At 25.6% G+C, this 19,012-nt stretch overlaps 1 protein-coding gene across 1 annotated transcript in view; it reads right to left on the minus strand.

Moving 5' to 3' along the window:
- Positions 1-122: 122 nt before the first annotated feature.
- The window catches only part of LOC117176643, a 36,342-nt gene continuing 17,452 nt past the window's right edge, over positions 123-19,012 (minus strand). The window contains exons 5-7 of the mRNA XM_033366898.1: positions 14,551-14,675; positions 10,068-10,414; positions 123-494 (exon numbers count right to left, since the gene is read on the minus strand). Coding sequence (XP_033222789.1) covers positions 437-494; positions 10,068-10,414; positions 14,551-14,675 — 530 coding nt within the window. The 3' untranslated portion in view covers positions 123-436. The remainder of the gene's footprint in view (positions 495-10,067; positions 10,415-14,550; positions 14,676-19,012) is intronic.

The raw sequence follows: 19,012 nt of genomic DNA on the forward strand, positions 1-19,012 counted from the left end.
CTCCCTTGAGCTGTTACGTTCGAAAAATCTTTAGTTCGTAAAGATTTTACAGGTTTTCAATATATTATTTAAATAAAAACATGCTTTCTGAAAAATTAATGCTGAACTTTATTTTTACAATCTTAGCCTAGTCTAATTTAAGTATATTTCGAATAACATTTCATATTGTGAAAAAGACGGCAGTGAGTAATCAGAGATTTCAAAGCCGAGATCAAACAAACTATACATAAATGACAACTCATTTTTTATGTTATAGACAGTCAGTAATGCTCACTGCTAAATAAAATATATATCTATATCCCTTCTTTATCTCACACAAATACTTAAAGCATTCGACCAAGTTAAATTTAAAAATTCCTGTCAAACATTATGAACAAGTCTGGAAGAAATTATTAAATTTAATCAGCTGATACTTTAGGTACAGCCTTCCAACTGTTCAAGCTTTCTGATGTCGCCTCTCTGTAGATAGTTCTGAACCGTCCCATAAATACTCCCTAGAAAAAGTAGATAATCAGTAAGCTTAATCAATCATTTGAATACAGTCGGGCTTCTCAATAAGAGCGCTCAGGGCTGAAAGGGAAGGAATTTCTGTGAATTGTGGTACCCCCATTCTCTACCGAAAAAACTAGCTCACTCTAAACCGGCCCAATGCAGCGCCCGTGTATGCATATGTGGTCGTTGTTATTTTACGAGTGGATGCAGAGCACTCGGCTCCCAAACATTGCCCCCCCCCCCCCTCCATTATCGACGCACAGCTCTTCCGTGGTTCATTCTAATCGTTCCAATTTTAGGAGACTTGAATCGTTTAAAATACACGCATGGCAATATAAAAAAGCCCGAAAAACATAAAAAAAATGTTTAATAAATCAATTTTTTATCATTTAAGTCGTTCTTATACAATCAAGAATATTTCCTCTTCTAAAAATTCCTTAACTAATAGTTATTAAATCGTGATATTCAGAAGTACAATTAAATATGTTTGCTGCAAATATCACTCAACGCACGCGCGGTTCACGTCCGTGGACGTTAAGAATATTAAGAACAAACTATTTGAAAATGCATTTTGGAACGAAATCTCTTAAAATTATTTGGATTTTTAACAAATAACTTGAAACCTCAAGAATCGTTTAAAATCTATCCAATTCCGTTATATCTCTTAAAATAACACTTAATGGATTAATTAACCTGCATCACTTTCATGGGGTCAGAATGACCCCAATATCAACTTCAGACTAAAATTTGAATAGGAGCGCGTTTAAATTAGGACCTGTGCTGCCATCTAGTAAAAGTTTGAGATCTCTGCTATACGTTCAACATGCTATCGTTGAGCCTGAGTGCCTATGAGACTTCTTAAATTCCCAAGAATTTAAGTATAGGTTATATAATCGAGAATATGACAAAATTTAGGAGAATTTAAAAGAATTTAAGAGAAGTTAGGAATTCATGATTTTTAACAATATTTTTATTGTTCAGGTTATTTTAGCGGTTAAATATGAGTTATTTTCTAGCTCAGACATATTCAGGAATTTAAAATATGCAAAGCAATAGCTCATTAATTGTTTAACACTGTTAGGCTGAAACTGTAATCTCAAAATTCAATTGCCTCACATTATACCATAGAATTTTTACCATAGAATATTTTATAAGCGGAGTATAACAGTGTTTCATATACAAATAAAAAATTTTCAAATATAATAATTGATTTCAACAACAAAAAAAAGTTTTTTCTACGTTAAAAGGTAACTCTTTAACAAAATACTGGAATTTTCAACAGAATAATTAAATTTTTAACATAATAGTTGAATATTCAACCTAAAAAAGATAAATTCTCAACGAAAAAGTGTCATGGTTTATATTTTAATCAACAACAAAAAATGAAATTTAAACCACAAAAGAATTATAAAATCAAAAAGAGGAATTTCAAAGAAATAAAGATTTTTCACTCAAAAAATAAATAAAATTTTATCAAAATTATTGAACCTTCAAACCAGAAGATCAATTTTCTTGACAAAAATTCAATTTTCAAACAAAAAATTAATTTTCCACGACACTGATGCATTTTTACGCAAAAAAGAGGAAATTTCGAACTAAAAAATAATTTGCTTACAAAAAAAAGCGCGAATTTTTAACTAAAAAATATCAATCCTGGAAAATGGAAAAGTTCCATTTTCTGTTAAAAAATGAATTCTAAACAACAAAATAAAGTATTTTCCACTAAACAGTTAAATTTTCAACCAGACATAAGCCGTCAATAAAAAAAAAATCACAATGTAGTTTAACTTTGATCCAAGTAGTTGAATTTTCAATTAAAAAGATTTATTTATGAAAAGATAATTAAACTTTTAACCAACGAGATAACTTTTCAACTTAAAATATAAATCTTAACAAAAAAGTGATTTCTTAACAAAGCGATTCAACCAAAGGTTCTAAACAAATTAGTTGAATTATCAAACAAAGAAAATTGTTGAATTTTCTGTTAAAAAAGATTTTAATTCAGTTTTCACAATCAAACTATGAATTTTTTCACAAGAAATAATTTTTTACCAAAAAACTTCAATTTTCAATCCAAAAAGTTATCATGCAAAAAAGATTCCAGTTAAGTCAGTAACATCAAAAATTAAATTTTTGTAGCAAAAAAATAAGCTTCTACGAAAAAAATTAAATTTTCAATCCAAGAAGATAATTTTTTCAACCAAAAAGGATGAATTTTTAACAAAATAGTTACATTTTCTACCAAATAGTTGCATTTTTATCCAAAAAAGATCAATTTTGTACTAAAACAGATGAATTTGTAATAAAAAACAATTTGTTTTTAAGTTGAACTTTCATCCAGAAAATATGTCATTCCATTTTTCAACACAAAAGTATAAATTTTAAACAAAAAGTAAATTTTCTATGAAATAGTATACCAGAGCTAAAAAAATTTATCTTTAAAAGGTTGATTGTTTTCGAAATTCTATATAAAATAAGCCCAGGATGAAGCCAATTTGTCTAGTTTCTAAGTAGATATTGCAAAAATGTGTAAATTTCAATTTTTTCTTAAATTTTCAATTACTTCCGAAATAGTCAATACTTTTTAATGTTCTTTGGCTAATTTTGAAGCTTTTTTTTACTGTATCATAACAGCTTATGAGTATAAATCTTAAAAATTTTTCTTTTTGAATTTCAGGAACTTGAAGTTGTAACAAAAAAGTTGACAAAAATGCAATATTATTTTTGGTAACAAAAATATTTTTGTAAAATATATGAAACATTTAATCATGAAGTTTCTATGTAATTTCCTCAAATTATATATTTATTTAACTTTTATTCTGATTTGCCTACAGATATGATGTTTTCAAATATTTCCAACTTTTTCATTACAAATTCAAGTTCTTGCAATTCGAAAAGAATTTTTTTTACCATTTATACTTATAAGCTGTTGTGATACAATGGAGAAAAAGCTTAAAAATGAGCCTAAGAACATTGAAAAATGTTGACTATTTCGAAAATTATTGAAAATTTAGGAAAAAATTGAAATTTACACTATTTTTGCAATATATACTTAAAAACTAGACAAATTGGCTTCACCCTGGGCTTATTTTATACAGATTTTCGAAAACAATAAACCATTTGAAGAGAAATTTTTTAGCTCTGGTATAATTTAAATTAAGAGAATTTATTCAGTCATAAAAAAGAGACCAAAAATAGTGGTTAAATGGTTCAGTTAAAAAATAATAGTGGTTAAATTTTAAAAAAATTTTATTAATTTATAAACAAAATAATTAAGTGCTCAACTAAAAATATGGCATTTTGAATAACGAAATATTTGTTTATATTTAAGGAATAATAATCACATTTGTAGGTATAAAAATTTAATTTTTATCAAAAAAAGCAAACGAATTTTCAACTAAAATTATGAATCAACACAAAAGCTGAGCTTTTAAAGAAGATAGTTCCAATTTCAACCAAGAAGCTTAATTTTCCAACTAAAAAGATGAATTTTCAACAATAAATGTAATATATGATATTTCAACAAAAACAAAAAAGATTGTAATTAGAAATTAAAAACTGCTAGATTTATCCAACAAAAACGAATTTTCAACAAAATAATTAAATTTTCTATTAAACGGTTAAATTATCGAAACGAAAATACGAATTTTCTACACAACAGTTAAATTTTTAATTAGAAAAATAATTTACTACCAAAAACGAATAGATTTTAACCCGAAGGTTGCAATTTTTACTACAAAAGATGAAATTTCTAACAGTAAAAGGTGATATTTTAAACCAAAAAAATAAATACTCAATAAAATAGTTGAATTTTTAATTTAGAAAAATAGTTAGGCAAGAAAAATAAATTTTCAATCAATTTGTTGAATTTTAAAGTCAAAAGACGTATTTTTAACAAAACAGTTAAATTTTCTACCAAGATTAACCAAATTGTTGAATATTCAAGAAAATAATTTCATTTAAAGTTTTTAATACGATTCTTGATGTTTCGAGTTATTTTTTTTTAAATCCAAAGAATTTTAAGAGATTTCGTTCCAGAATGCATTTTTAAACAAATAAATAAGTAATAAAAAAGTAATAAAAAATAAGTAATATTTATATTATTAATAAAATTAATATTGTAAAAGTCCACGGGCGTGAACCGCGCGTGCGTTTAGTGCTATTTTTATCAAAAATATTTAATTGTACTTCTAAGTACCACGATTTAATTACTATTAATTACTAAATTTTTAAAAGAGGAAATATTCTTGATTGTATGGGAACGACAAAAAATATAAAAATTGATTTATTAAACATTTTTAAAATGTTTTTCGGGCTTTTTTATTGCAATGAATGTACTTTAAACGATCTAAGTGTCCTGGAATTGGGGAATGGGGGGGGGGCATCGTTCGGGAGCCGAGTGCTCTACATCCACTCGTGTTATTTTTTAATCCGGGGGGTATCGTAGTTCAAATAAATCCAATAGATGGCGCTCCGATCAGATAGGCCTGTTTTTGCATTGTTATATACAGCAAAAACACAAAAATTCATTTAAAAATTGATAATTTTTTTTATATATAAGGAAAAAAATTGTTTTTAGTAACAATAAAATTAGCTGTAATTAGTCGTCCAACAAAATTCATGACAAAATGTGGTTAAATATTAGGGAAACTGAATATAAAGATGAGTATTAATGTGAAGAATTCCTGAAAATGAAACCAAGAATCCAACGACCAACTTTGGACAACCACCAGAAAATTTTCCTATTGCAATCTGAAAAAAAAAATTCTTTTTTTTTTAATTTCTCATTAAAAAGGAACAAAAAAATTCCCTTTTCTTTTGGACAAAAAAAAAGAGGAAAGAAAAATGAGAAAGCCACCAACCAAATCCCCTTTCTTCTCTTTATTTCTTTCGCCCTTCTTATTTTTATTATTATCAAATAAGAATAAAAAAACATTTGTAAAAAATAATAACCAACGTTTCGGCACTCATGCAGAACCCTTATCAAGGCAAAAAAAAATTCAAATGAAAAAAAAAAATTAAAAAGAGAAAGAAGGTGGTTGGTTGCTTTCTCATTTTTCTTTTTCAGGAGAAATTAAATCGTCGTTAAATTAATAATTCGTTAGATTCTTGGTTTTATTTTCAGTAATTCTTCTTCTTATCTTGATTATTGGACAATAAAAAGGATTTTAAATTTGATTTTAATCTCATTTAAATTTCTTAAATTTTAAAATGAGTATTCTCAAAACTGTTTGCATTGTATTCATATTTTTCTATTGTTTATTTTGCTAATGTCATTAATTAATTTTATAAACAACTGTAATTGTGGCAAATTTCAAAAATTGATTAATAATATTATTTAAGTAATAATAATAATAATAATAATAGTTTAAAGATTAATAATTAGCCTTATAATATACTTTTTTAATAATTTATCTAGAAATTTACGCTTTCTAAAAAATATATATTTATATATAATTCATCTATAATCAGGATGCAATCATGAGCGGATAATCCGGAAATGACCTGGAAGACCCGGAAAATTACCAGGAATTGAATAAAAAAACCGAGAATTTACTTCTGACCGTAGCAAAATTTAACTTTGTTGTAGCGCATATGAGTAAAAATAATTATCGTTTTTATTTGAGGGCAGTGAGTTTCGGTAAAGAAATAAAATTTCCCTTAGGACAGGGAATTTCTGACATGGAACAGAAATTTTGTTAAAAAAAAAAGTAAGTGCTTCAAGTATTTTTTAAAATAGAAGCATTTTTTCGAAAATGAAACATTTATAAATTACAATAGACATTTTTTTAACATGTTCCGTTAAGAATTTTTCTTTTGTTTTTCTTGAAAATTCAACTACTTGCGTCTAAAGCTGAACTTTTTGGTGGAAAATTATTTTTTTTTAAGATTCATCATATTAAATTTCAAATACATATCTTTTTAAAAATATAACTAGTTTTATTTTAATCAATTTTTTTAGTTAAAATGTAACTATTTCAGTAGAAAATATAACTATTTCGGGTGGAAAATTGACCTTTTCTAGTTCACGATTCAGCAATTTAAATGTAAATTTATCTTTTTAAATTAAAAATTCATCTAATTCGTTGACAAATTAAGTATATTGTTTAAAAATCGACTTTTTTGTTAGAAAATTCGTTTTTTCTTTACAATTTAATCTCCTTACTTAAAAATTCGTCTTTTTGGTTGAAAAATAAGCTCGTTTCTTTAAAATCAATTTTCATTAAATTTAAGATTGGATAAAAAGGCATTTTTTACCGAAAATTTAACTGTTTTTCTGAAAATCCGATTTTTTTTAATTAAATTTTTAACGAGCAATTCAAATATTCTATTTTTTGGTAGAAATTTTATGTTTGTGGATGAAAAATCAAGTATTTGGTTGAAATTGATATTTTTTATTTAAAAATTAAAGTGTCTTTCTGTTCTCTTAGTATGCGGAGGGGTATCGTAGTTCAAATAAATCCAATAGATGGCGCTGTGTCCAGGTTATTATTGCATTGTTATGTATTGGTAAAAACGGTAAATATCCTATTGAAAATGATTTCTATGAGAAAAATGTGTAAAATAAAACATGTAGAATTGACAATTCAACGAAAGAAATGCATTTTTGATTAGAAAAGACAAATTTACATTCAAATTGTAAAATCTTGAACTAGAAAAGATATACAACATTTCAACCAAAGAAGAATATTCGAATTTCCCGTTAAAAATTTAATTCTTAAAAAATCGGCTTTTCAGAAAAATAGTTACCAAGTAAATTTATTTCTAGCCTGAAAGATGAATTTTCAACTTTAAAGAATTTTTAAATAAGGAGATTAACTTTCAAGGAAAAAAACTCATTTTCTACTTAAAAAAGTCCATTTTTAACAACATACGTGAATATTCCACGAATTAAACGAATTTTCATTTTAAAAAGACAAATTTACATCCAAATTGTTGAAGTTTTAACTAGAAAAGGTCCGTTTTCCACGCGAAATAGTTACATTTTCCACTGGAATAGTTAACTTTTTAGTTAAAAAATTGATTTTTAACAAACTAGTAACATTTTTAAAAAGAGATGAATTTTCAATTTAAATTATGAATCTTACAACAAAAAAATTAATTATTAAAAAAATTGTGACGAATTTTGACTTGAAAAGGGTATTTTTTAAACTCCTTTCTTCTAAATCCCAGTTTTAATTCTTTAAAAAAATTCCCGTTCCAAGTCAAAAATTCCCTGTCCTAATGGAAATTTTATTCCTTTACCGGAACTCACTGTCCTAAAATGAAAACGATAATTATTTTTACTAATGTGCCGTGCAACTGTAGATAAAGTAAAAATTACTTTTCTAAATTGACCAAACTTACTAAAATAATGAAAACTTGAATTTTGCTAGGATCACAAGTCAACTCCCGGTTTTTTTAATTCAATTCCCGGTTTTTTCAGGATTTTTCCCAGTCCTTCCCGATTTCCCGATCAAGTCGACACCCTGATTATAAATAAATTATATATAAATATATATTTTTTAGAAAGCGGAAATGTCTAGATAAATTAATAAAAAACAATTAAGATTATTTGCAATACTAATTAATTACACCATCAAAATAAACAATAGAAAGACATAAATACAATTCAAACTGTTTTGAAAATATTCATCTTTATATACAATTTTCCTAATATTAAATTACATGTTTTCCTCATTTTTGTGGGGTTACTAATTACAACTGCTCTTATTGTCACTGAAAACTATGTTCTTCCTTTATATCCTCTAAAAGTATCAAGTTTTTCATGAATTTTATTATTTTTGCTATACATAACAATGCAAAAACAGGCTTATCTGATCGGAGCGCCATCTATTGACTGAACTAATCTTTACTGAGTAATTTTTAGCGAGACATTACAAATTGAGAGATTACATTTTTTAATTAAACATTTTTTAAATTATAAATAAATCTGTTTTAATTTTAGGTCCTTAGAAATTAATAATTATTCAATTGTTATTCATAGATCAAAAATTTTTTAAAATCTAGTTTAGATATTCTCTTGGAATTATTATTTAAATGAATAATCAAAAAAAAATTTTCCAGCACTCTTAAGAAAAAATTGGTATCATCTTGAAACCTCTAAAAACTTTTTTATTTTCTTCAATCTTTTGAAAATTCTTCATAAACTTCAACATTTGATTTTGAAATATTGAGAAATCTATATTTTGTTTCATATTTTTTTCAAATATTTTCAAGCTTAAAATTATATTTGAATCTTCAAAACTGATAAATATCTCTTAGACTTACTCGAATTTTTCCTGAATGAATAATTGTTCAGTTAATATTTATACAAAAAAATAAACAATTTCGCTTCAAATGAAAAATTGTTCAAAAGTAACAATTAAAATTGTACCGTCTAAAGTTTAAATTTATTTCTTTAAAATTGTACTTTATTTATAAATGGTTATTTTATATAAACAGTCAAACCTTGCTAAATATTAAAATATTGTTCTTTTTCTTGATAAAACAACTTCTAAATTACATGGGTTAAAAATGGAATATCCAGATGTTTGGGACGAGAAAAATGTAATTATTTTCTTCATTATTGTCATAGCCTGACTTGCAACACAAAAGTCAGTCGTCCTGATTGGACCGCCAACTGTCGGATTAGTTCACTGACCAGACGCTAAAAAAATCAGAAAAGTGGGGGGAATACATAGGGCTGTGCTGCTCTATATGTAAGCGGGTCTCTCAATAAGAGCGGTTCAACTCTCTTTGATTTTTCTCGTTCGAATAGCGCGTAAACGTTTGCTTCATAACTGCAATTCGTGGCTATTGTTAAAGAAGATAGCATGGTTCGGTAAATAAAAAACAATGCACTTTTTTACTAATATTTTTTTTTAATCGCCGCTTTACCAAAACGAGAAAGTGATTGTCCATGCGTAAAAATTATATATAGTTTATATATAGTGTGAAGTTTGATAGATAATATTAATTTTTTTTTATACAAGAAATGTATGAAACAAATGAATCTTATATATAATACTTCACACTATATATAAATTACTAGCAGACCCAGTCACGCGTTGCTGTAACTCAGTTATAATAAGTTGAATTAATATTATACTAAACTATTAAAAGAATTAAAACATGGCGCCATCTATTGATTTCTTACCCAACCTGGATAAGGCAAAACATTGAAATGTCTGTCAATAAACTAACATACACCGCCATCTATTAGAAACTCATAGAACTTACAAATAAAAACATTTATTTGCAATAAAAAAATATTTAAGTAATTAATAGAGATAAAAAGTATCCTATCCCTCAAGTCAGACCAAATTACACACAGTGTATGAAATTTCATCAAGATCGGTTGAGTGGTTTCAGAGTTTAATGCCGACAAACATCGCCTGGGTAATAATCAAACTTCATCGAAGGCTCTTATTGAGAAGCCTTGCACTGAATCCGGTGGCATTTAAAACAAGCATAGTAGTGGGGGTACTGCTCAATCGCGAATTAGGGCAAGCGCTCTTATTGAGAACCCTCTTATTGAGATGCCAAACTGTTTAATTAGCCAATAGAAAATGTGTAACATCTTCAAAACTTACCTCAAAGCGGGCTCTAGGAAACAGAGATCGACTGCAATTTCAGCCTGTGAAGCGCTTTCAACATCGGTACAGGTGTGAATCTTGTACACGTAACGCTGAATAAAATTCCAGATTTGTTGGCCGGTAGTGGGGTACGCGGCGTTTAGTGCTTGGTATATTTTAAAGCATACGTCTACTGCTTGCACGATACTGTCCATCAAATACCTCATACCATCAACGTAAACGTAAACGGAATCTATTGTCTCGAACGTATTACCAACGGCGATAATGAACGGCTGGAGTGTGTCTCCTCGATCAGAAACTATGTTCGTTCTGCGTTCAATCTCGTAATCTAATTCGGCCATCTTCTACAAAATATATTATAGATTATGAACTGCCAGTAGAGACCTTATAAATGTCAAAGAATTGATGTTCAGCAAATGCTCTCAATTTAAGCTCGAACAGAGCATTTATAGAGCATTTAAGATAATTTAAAGCATTTATTGTTAAAGAAAATATACAGGGCAGAATACGTAAAGTGGCTATTTATCAACTGGTTGTTGATACAGGGGTCGAAAATTTTCACAAATTGATTAAAAAAAGAAAGTGTAAAAATCTAAATTTGACCAAGAAAACATTTCCGGTCCACTTTTTATTGTACATGATTACAAAGAGTATGAAAAATATATATTTTTGGAATTTTTTTTTAATATATTTTTTTTTAATATGGGGTTTAAAAAAAACATCGTTTATTATTATAATAGTCTCAAGGTACATGAAAAGTGCTTTCCATCCGATCGAACAAAAATTAATTTCAGGTGAGAACACTTAATGTATTCTAACCCATATATCATAATTATTACATATATTTGTACAAAAACATTCGAGAGTAAAATAAACACATACTTTTTTAAATTACAGAGTTGCTACAAATTAGTTAATTCCAGCAAGTCAGGAAACTTCAGAGTAAACCTGATAGAGTTGGGGAATTTTCGAAAAACTAAAGTTGAAGGTAATTTTATTATTATGGTTAAAAATTGCAAATATTTGGTTAAAAGTTAATCCCTTTCGGATAAATTCAACTATTTTTTGTATAAAATTAACATTACTTTTGGTTGATATATCAAATATCACGTTTTTCGTTGAGAATTCATCCTTTTCTTTGAAAATTTAACTACTTTTTTCGAAATGAAACTACTTTGTTAAAAATGTATTTATTTAGTTGACGATTTATCATTTTAATTGACAAACCTTTTTCTTTCTTGTTCACAATTTGATTGTTTGGTTGGAAATTATGTTTTTTAGTTGAAAATTAATTGCTTCAACTAGAAATTTAACTCATAATTGTTTGGGACAAAATTTATCTTCTGAAGTTGAAAATTCAAATATTTAGTTGAAAATTGTTTTAAATGTATCTGTTTTAGGTGAACATTGAACTATTTGTTAAAAATCCCCATTCTTTTTAGTATGTACAAGAGTACACTTATCAGTTAAAACTTCATGTTTTTAGTTAAAAATTAATGTCTGTGGGTTAAAAATTTAACTATTGTTTTTGAAAATTTATTTAAGTAGTTAAAAAATTAAGTATTTTATTTATGGTAGAAAATTTATCTTTTTAGTTGAAGATTTATCATTTTAGTTGAAAATTCACTTTAAATATTCCATTTTTTGTGAAAATTTTAGCTTTTTCGGTAGGAATGTAATATTTTTCTCTATAAAATGTTCTGTTTTGTGAAATCCGGGTATTATTGAAATTTTAACTAAGAAAGGTAATTTTTTTACAAAAAATTGAATAGTTAAACTTTTAATTAAAAATAATTATTATAAATTATAAAAAATACTACCTTTTTACCAAATAGTTGATTTTTTTTTACTAAATTATTAAAATTTCAAGACAAATCACGAATTTTTTATACAAAGTAGTGGAATTATCAAATCAAAAATATGAAATTTTGATTAAGACTTTAATTTTGCCAAACTTGACCGAATTTGACCGGATAGTTTTAGGAAAGGTTGCGTCATACTAGTCAATGCTTCATTTTAAACCAAAAAATACGAATTTTCAAAAAAATTTAAGAACTCGCAACCCAAAACTTAAATTTTCAACTAAACTAAAAAAGTAAACTTCAACAAAAAAGTTTAATTTCCAAAGAAAGAGATAAATTTTTAACTACAATTTTGCATCGTCGACCAACAAATGCATTTTTAAGAAACAAGTTTAACTTTAAGACTTTTAGTTACATTTTTCACCAAAAACATAAATTTTAAACAAAAGATTACCCCCCCCCCCCCAACGAATTTTTGACAAAATTCAAGAATTCTCCATCAAAAAGTTTTGATTTTCAAATAAAAAAGAAGCATTTTTTAATAAAGAGATTAGTATACTAACAAAAAGACGAATTTTCAATAAACTTCAAGAATTCTCAAAAAAAAAGTTTAATTTGTAAGAAAGTATTTCAACTTTAAAACCTCGTTGTTAAATTATTAACCACAAAGATGAATTATCTACCAAAAAAAAAGGAATTTTTAACCAAATTCAAGAATTGTAAAACAAAAAGTTAGTTTTAAGAAAATTTTTTTTTGAATTATTAAGAAAGTAGTCCAACTTTAAAACTTAGTTGTTAAATTTTTCACGAAAAAAGATGAACTTTCAAACAAAAAGATTAATTTTTCCTCGAAAAAACGAAGTTTTAACAAAATTCAACAACTCTCAATCAAAAAGTTGAATTTTTAAACAAAAAGATTAATTTACAACCAAAAAGACAAATTTTAAATAAACTTCAAGAATTCTCAACCAAAAATTGAATTTTTAAGAAAGGAATTTTTTCTTTTAATTTTTAAGAAAATATTTCAACTTCAAAACCTAGTTGTTAAATTTTTAACAAAAAAAAAACGAATTTTTAATCAAATTCAAAAATTCTCAATCGAAAAATAGAATTTTTAAGAATGGAAGAAAAAAAATTATTTTTAATTTTTAAGAAAGTATTTCAACTTTAAAACCTAGTTGTTCAATTTTTATCCAAAAAGATGAATTTTTAAACAAAAAGATTAATTTTCTACCAAAAACAAGGAATTTTGAACAAAATTCAAGAGTTCTTAACCAAAAAGTTACATTTTTAAGAACAATTTTTTTTTAATTTTTAAGGAAGTTTTTAAGAAATTTTTAAGAAAGATTAGTTTACTTCCAAAAAAGACGTATTAATAATAAAATTCAAGAATTCTGAAACAGAAAGTTGAATTTTTAACCAAAAAAGATGAGTTTTTAAACAAAAAGATTAATTTACTTCCAAAAAAGGCGAAATTTTAACAAAATTCAAGAATTCTCAACCAAAAAGTTCAATTTTTCACTAAAAAGTATAAACTAAAAAAAAATTAATTTACTTGAAAAAAAAACGAATTATTAATCAAATTCAAGCATTCTGAAACAAAAAGTTAAATTTTCACCTAAAAAGTAAAAATTTGTAAAAAAAAGAGAAGAGTTTACTACCCAAAAAGACGAACTTTTAATAAAATTCCAGAGTTTTCAACCAAAAATTTGAAGTATCAACTAGAAGCCTTAATTTTTAAATAAAAAAAATTAATTTTTTACCAAAAAATAATAATAAAAATAATTTTTGCCCCCTAAATTGATAACGTGGTTTATGAACGATACATAAGGAAATAGTTTGAGGTTGGTTTGGGTTTGCTCTTTTCCTTTTATCCCTCTTTTTTTTCTTTTGTGAGATATTTTGCGTTATGTTTTTATTACATAAAATAGAAAGTAGATTTCATTTAGATCTTAAAAGGATCTTCATTTTTGTTCTTTTTACCTTCTAAAGAAACTGAACTTTCTCAAAGCTTTGATTTTCCTTTATTAGTTGATAAAAATGGAAAACGTATAAAACTGAAGCTCCATTGAATCATTATTATTATTATTATTATTATTATTATTATTATTATTATTCCTTAAAGGACACACTGGGTGTAAAAGACCCATCGACTTATTTGCGCTTTAACAAAACGTACCAAATTCAAGAAAATGGAACATATGGCGCCAAATTAACAAATGACATGAAAACCTATTTTTCTATGTCATTTTCACATAATTTTAATTTTTATAATTTTTATACGCAGTTTAAGATCAATAAAATAGTTTAATCACGCAAAGTAAGGTGTTTCATTTTTCATTGAATTGAAGCTTTTAGTATTCAGGTAAAATTGTAAATAAAAATATCAAAAACTTACAAAGTTATGAATTTTAGAGTGAAAGAAGTCATTTATTAATTTTCTGTCCAAAAAGGATTTTTTTCAACTACTTTGAATTTCAAAAACTGTTATGAAACCTTTTTCTCCTTAAACTAAATAGATTAAACATCATTAATCGATTTTCTTGTAAAAAAAAAACTATCCAATACCATCGGCACAGCACACGTTTGAATACCCTTGGGTATACAACACCCAGTGTGCTCTTGATGTAATTTTACGGAAGTGTGCTCTTTAAGAGTTAATTTGAACATCAACCTACCTTGATGTGCAGGAAAAATGTCTCTCCTAATTCCGTGCTCGATGGTCGAAAGTTACTGTTTGTTGACTTATTTCGAACCGTGCCTGGATGGAAGATTGTTGGAAAATATTTAACCACAACAGCATCTTGAATCATAAAGAAAGTGGGCTTTTTAAATTTATGGGTACAACAAATTGCAATAAGCATTTTGAATTAGGATTTGAAAAATCGTATTTTCTATCTTTATTAATGATAAGTAAATTATTTAAATTTTGCGGGAAAATTTATCGTTTCAGATTGGAAAGGGTGCCTAATTTAAATGTTAAAAAAAGACAAAGTAACAGAAAAAATATTATTCGCATTATTCAGGATTGCTACAATATCCAAATTTCTAAATTTTTCAACGAATAAAACCAACCATACACCTACAAGATTAATATAACACTAAATCAATAACGTAACAAATGAATTTTTTTAAACTAAAATGATGAATCTTTAACCAAAAAAATAGATTGATAACCGAATGGTTAGTTGAACTTGCAATCCAAAAGATTCATTTTTATCTGAAAAAGATCAATTTGCAACCGAACTAGTTCAAATGTTAGAAAAATAAATATTCAATCATAAAAAGAACGAATTTTCAACAAAATAGTTGGTTTTTTTTTCATAAAAAAAAATTGTTCATCAAAAATACAAGAATTAGATTTTCAGTTGAAAAAAATGAATTTTTAACAAAATTATACAATTTTAAACTCAAAAGATGAATTTTTTACCAAAAAAAGATAGTTTCAATAAAATATATAAATTTTCTACTACAAAAGATAAATGTACAAACCAAAACTAGAATGGTTCAATTTGCTGTTAGAAAAGAAATTTTACAACAAAAAACGAGTTTTCAGCAAGATTAATTAATTTTGAACTAAAAATATAAATTTGAAAGCAAAAGTGGAATAGTTATAGCTTAATTTGCAAATAAAAAGAAATGAATTTTCAGTCAAAGAAATTAATTTGTTTAAACAAAAAGAGGAATCAGTCACCAAGAAGCTTAAATATTCTTGCAAAAATTCGAATTTTCAATAAAAATCAGGAATTTTCAACCAAATATTTGAGTTTTCAACTTCAGAAGATAATTTTTAAACAAAACATGTACGAGTTAAACTTTTAGTTGAAAATAATTAATTTTTAACTGGAAAACATAATTTTCAACAAAATAATTAAATTTCTAACCAAAAAAAGTTTGGGCAGCTGAAATGATTAACCATCAACCAAATGAATAAATTTTTAAGAAATTAGTTCCATTTCGAAATAATTAGTAAAACTTCCGGTAATAAATAGTTAAATTTTGATTTCAAAATATCAATTTTTAACTAAAAAAATCAGTTTCAAAACAAAAATGAAATAGTTAAATTATCAGTTAAAATAGTTCAATTTTAAATCAAAAAGATAAATTTTCTACCAAAAATACGATTTTTCAACAAAATGCATGCATTTTTAACGAAATAGTTGAATTTTGCACTAAAAATAATAAAATTTTCCATAACAAAATTTAACTTCAACAAAACAAAAAAAATTTTTCAACAAAATACTGCAATGCTCAATCAGTGTAAGGATTTTTTAAATGTAATCAGAAACAATAGTTGAATTTTGAACCAAAACATAAATTTTCGATCAAAAATGGAATAATTAAATTTTCAGATAAGAAAAAATCGATTATAAACAACAAAAAAAAACGAATTTTTAACAAAATTGTTTAATTTTCAACTAAAATTGGAAATCTTTAACTAATATAGTTGAATTTTAAATCGAAGTGATGAATTTTGAACTAAAACATCAATTTTCGATCAAAAATGGAATAATTAAATTTTCAGATAAGAAAAAATCGATTATAAACAACAACAAAAAATGAATTTTTAACAAAATTGTTTAATTTTCAACTAAAATTGGAAATCTTTATCTAATATAGTTGAATTTTAAATCGAAGGGATGAATTTTAAACTAAAACATCAATTTTCGATCAAAAATGGAATAGTAAAATTTTCAGAGAAGAAAAAATTAATTTTCAGATAAGAAATATTTGATTTCCAAAGAAAGAAAAACGAATTTTTAACAACAACAAAAATTAATTTTTAATGAAAATGATAAATTTTCAACTAAAATTGGAAATCTTCAACTAATATAGTTGAATTTTTAATCGAAGTGATGAATTTTGAACTAAAACATCAATTTTCGATCAAAAGTAGAATAGTTAAATTTTCAGATAAACAAAAAGAATTTTTAACAACAACAAAATTAATTTTCAACTAAAATTAAAAATCTTTAACTAATATAGTTGAATTTTCAATTGAAGTAATCAATTTTGAACTAAACCATCAATTTTCGATAAAAAATGGTATAGTAAAATTTTCAGATAAGAAAACAATTAATTTTTAGATAAGAAATAATTAATTTTCAAGGAAAAAAAACGAATTATTAACCAAATATTTTAATTTTTAATAAAAGTTATGAGTTTTCAACGAAAATTAGAAATCTTTGACTAATATAGTTGAATTTTCAACCAAAAAGATACATTTTCTCACAAGAAGATTAACTTCTGCCAAAAAAGACGAATTGAAATAGTTACATTTTCAGTAAAAGAAAAAGAAAATTAACAAAAACCAAAACAATGTTTAAAAGCATAGTTACATTTTTTAACAAAGTGATGAATTTTCGTCTAAAACGATTAATCATCAACTAGAATAGTGGAATTTTCAACAAAAAGATCAATTTTCAAATGAAATGGTAAATAATTAACTAGAATACTTGCATTTTTAACGAAAAAGTAACATTTTCAAATCAAAAGATTAATGTTTTTCCTTAAAAAGGACAATTTATAAAAAAAATACATGAATTTTAAACAAGAGTTGCATTTTTAAATAAATAAAAAAAGACCAATTTTCAACTAAAAAGGGCGAATTTTCAACCGAATACACGAATTTTCGACTAAAATCGATTTATTTTTAATCAAAAATGTAATAGTGGAATTTCAAATCGAACAGATAAATTTTCAAATGAAATGTTAATTCTTCAACTGGAATAGTTAATTTTTAACCAAAAAGGTTAATTTTCAATTAAAAGGTGAAAATTCAATCAAGAAGATTCATTTACACTAAAAAAGACGAATTGCCAACAAAATAAATAAATTTTCAACTACAAAAGATAAATTCTCAACCAAAAATTCTATAGCTACATTTTAATTACAACAATTAATAATAATCACATTTTTACTTTAAAAAATTATTTTTTAACAAAGAAACAAAAAAATGATTTTCTACAAAATAGTTAAAGTGAAAAATAATAATTTTCAGCTAAGGAAAAAAATAGTTTTCAACAAAATATCTCAGTTTTCAACCAAAGAGACAAATTTTCATTTAACATGATGAACTTTAAAGAAAAATAATTTTTATCAAAAGAGTTTAAAATTTAACCTATTAATTAAATGTTCATTAAAAAAAGAATTCTGAACCCCCAAAAAATGCAGTAGTTGATATTTCAATCAAAAAAGTTTTAATTTTTAATCAAAAACATTTTAATTCAACTAAAAAAGAGCTATTTTCAACATGAGTTGCCTCTTTAACTAAAAAAGATTTTTTCCGATATTTAAAGAAAAATTAAACACGCTAGCGAAAAAATTTCCTGACTTTGAACAAAATTCCCCGACATTTCCAGGTTTTTCCAGGTATATACAAATTCCCTGACCATTCCAGGTTTTTCAGGTAGGGTAGACACCCTGTTTTACCCATATCCTTCCCCAGCGGAGCGAGAAGATCTTTTTTCAGACCAAAATTAATTTTAAGGGTAAATGGTAGTCTGTGACGCAATCAAAATTTGACCTAGTAATGTTAATTTTGTCCGCCTTTTTTTTTATTGAATTAAATAAGTTTATCGAATTTTTGGGATAAGGAAGAAAATATATGAGCCGACATCGGTTGAGTCCCTTGGAGTAATTATTTTGTAAGGAAAAACGGTACTATTAAGTTTTCCATGATTGCCTTGTAAGAGACGAAGCGACGGAAAAGTTTTGAGTTGGAAAAAGCCCCTAGCGCCGCCACCTTCCTTTTTCAAAAAAGTCGCAACTTGTCAGATAGTTCAACTCAGATCGACAGCTGTGAATACTCAGTCGGTAACACGACTCTATTGAAAAATTATTCACTAAAAGAATTAATTATTAAATAATATTTAACTGAAATACTTGAAAATATTTACCAAGAAGAAAATTTTTTAAACAAGGAGATTAACTTTAAAAAAAAAACATCATGTTCTACAAAAAAATAGATTTTTTTTTAATACGTGAATTTTAAACGAAACAGTTGAATTTTCACTTAAGGGCATGTGACACAGCTACATACCTATATTACCGACCACAGTTTTTCAGTTCACTGAATGTTTTTTTGAACCTGAGAACATTTTTTGTAAATAAAATATCGAGCTGAAACTTTGGAAAATG

Source organism: Belonocnema kinseyi, chromosome 1 (assembly GCF_010883055.1).
Source record: "Belonocnema kinseyi isolate 2016_QV_RU_SX_M_011 chromosome 1, B_treatae_v1, whole genome shotgun sequence".
Classification (NCBI taxonomy): Eukaryota; Metazoa; Arthropoda; class Insecta; order Hymenoptera; family Cynipidae; genus Belonocnema; species Belonocnema kinseyi.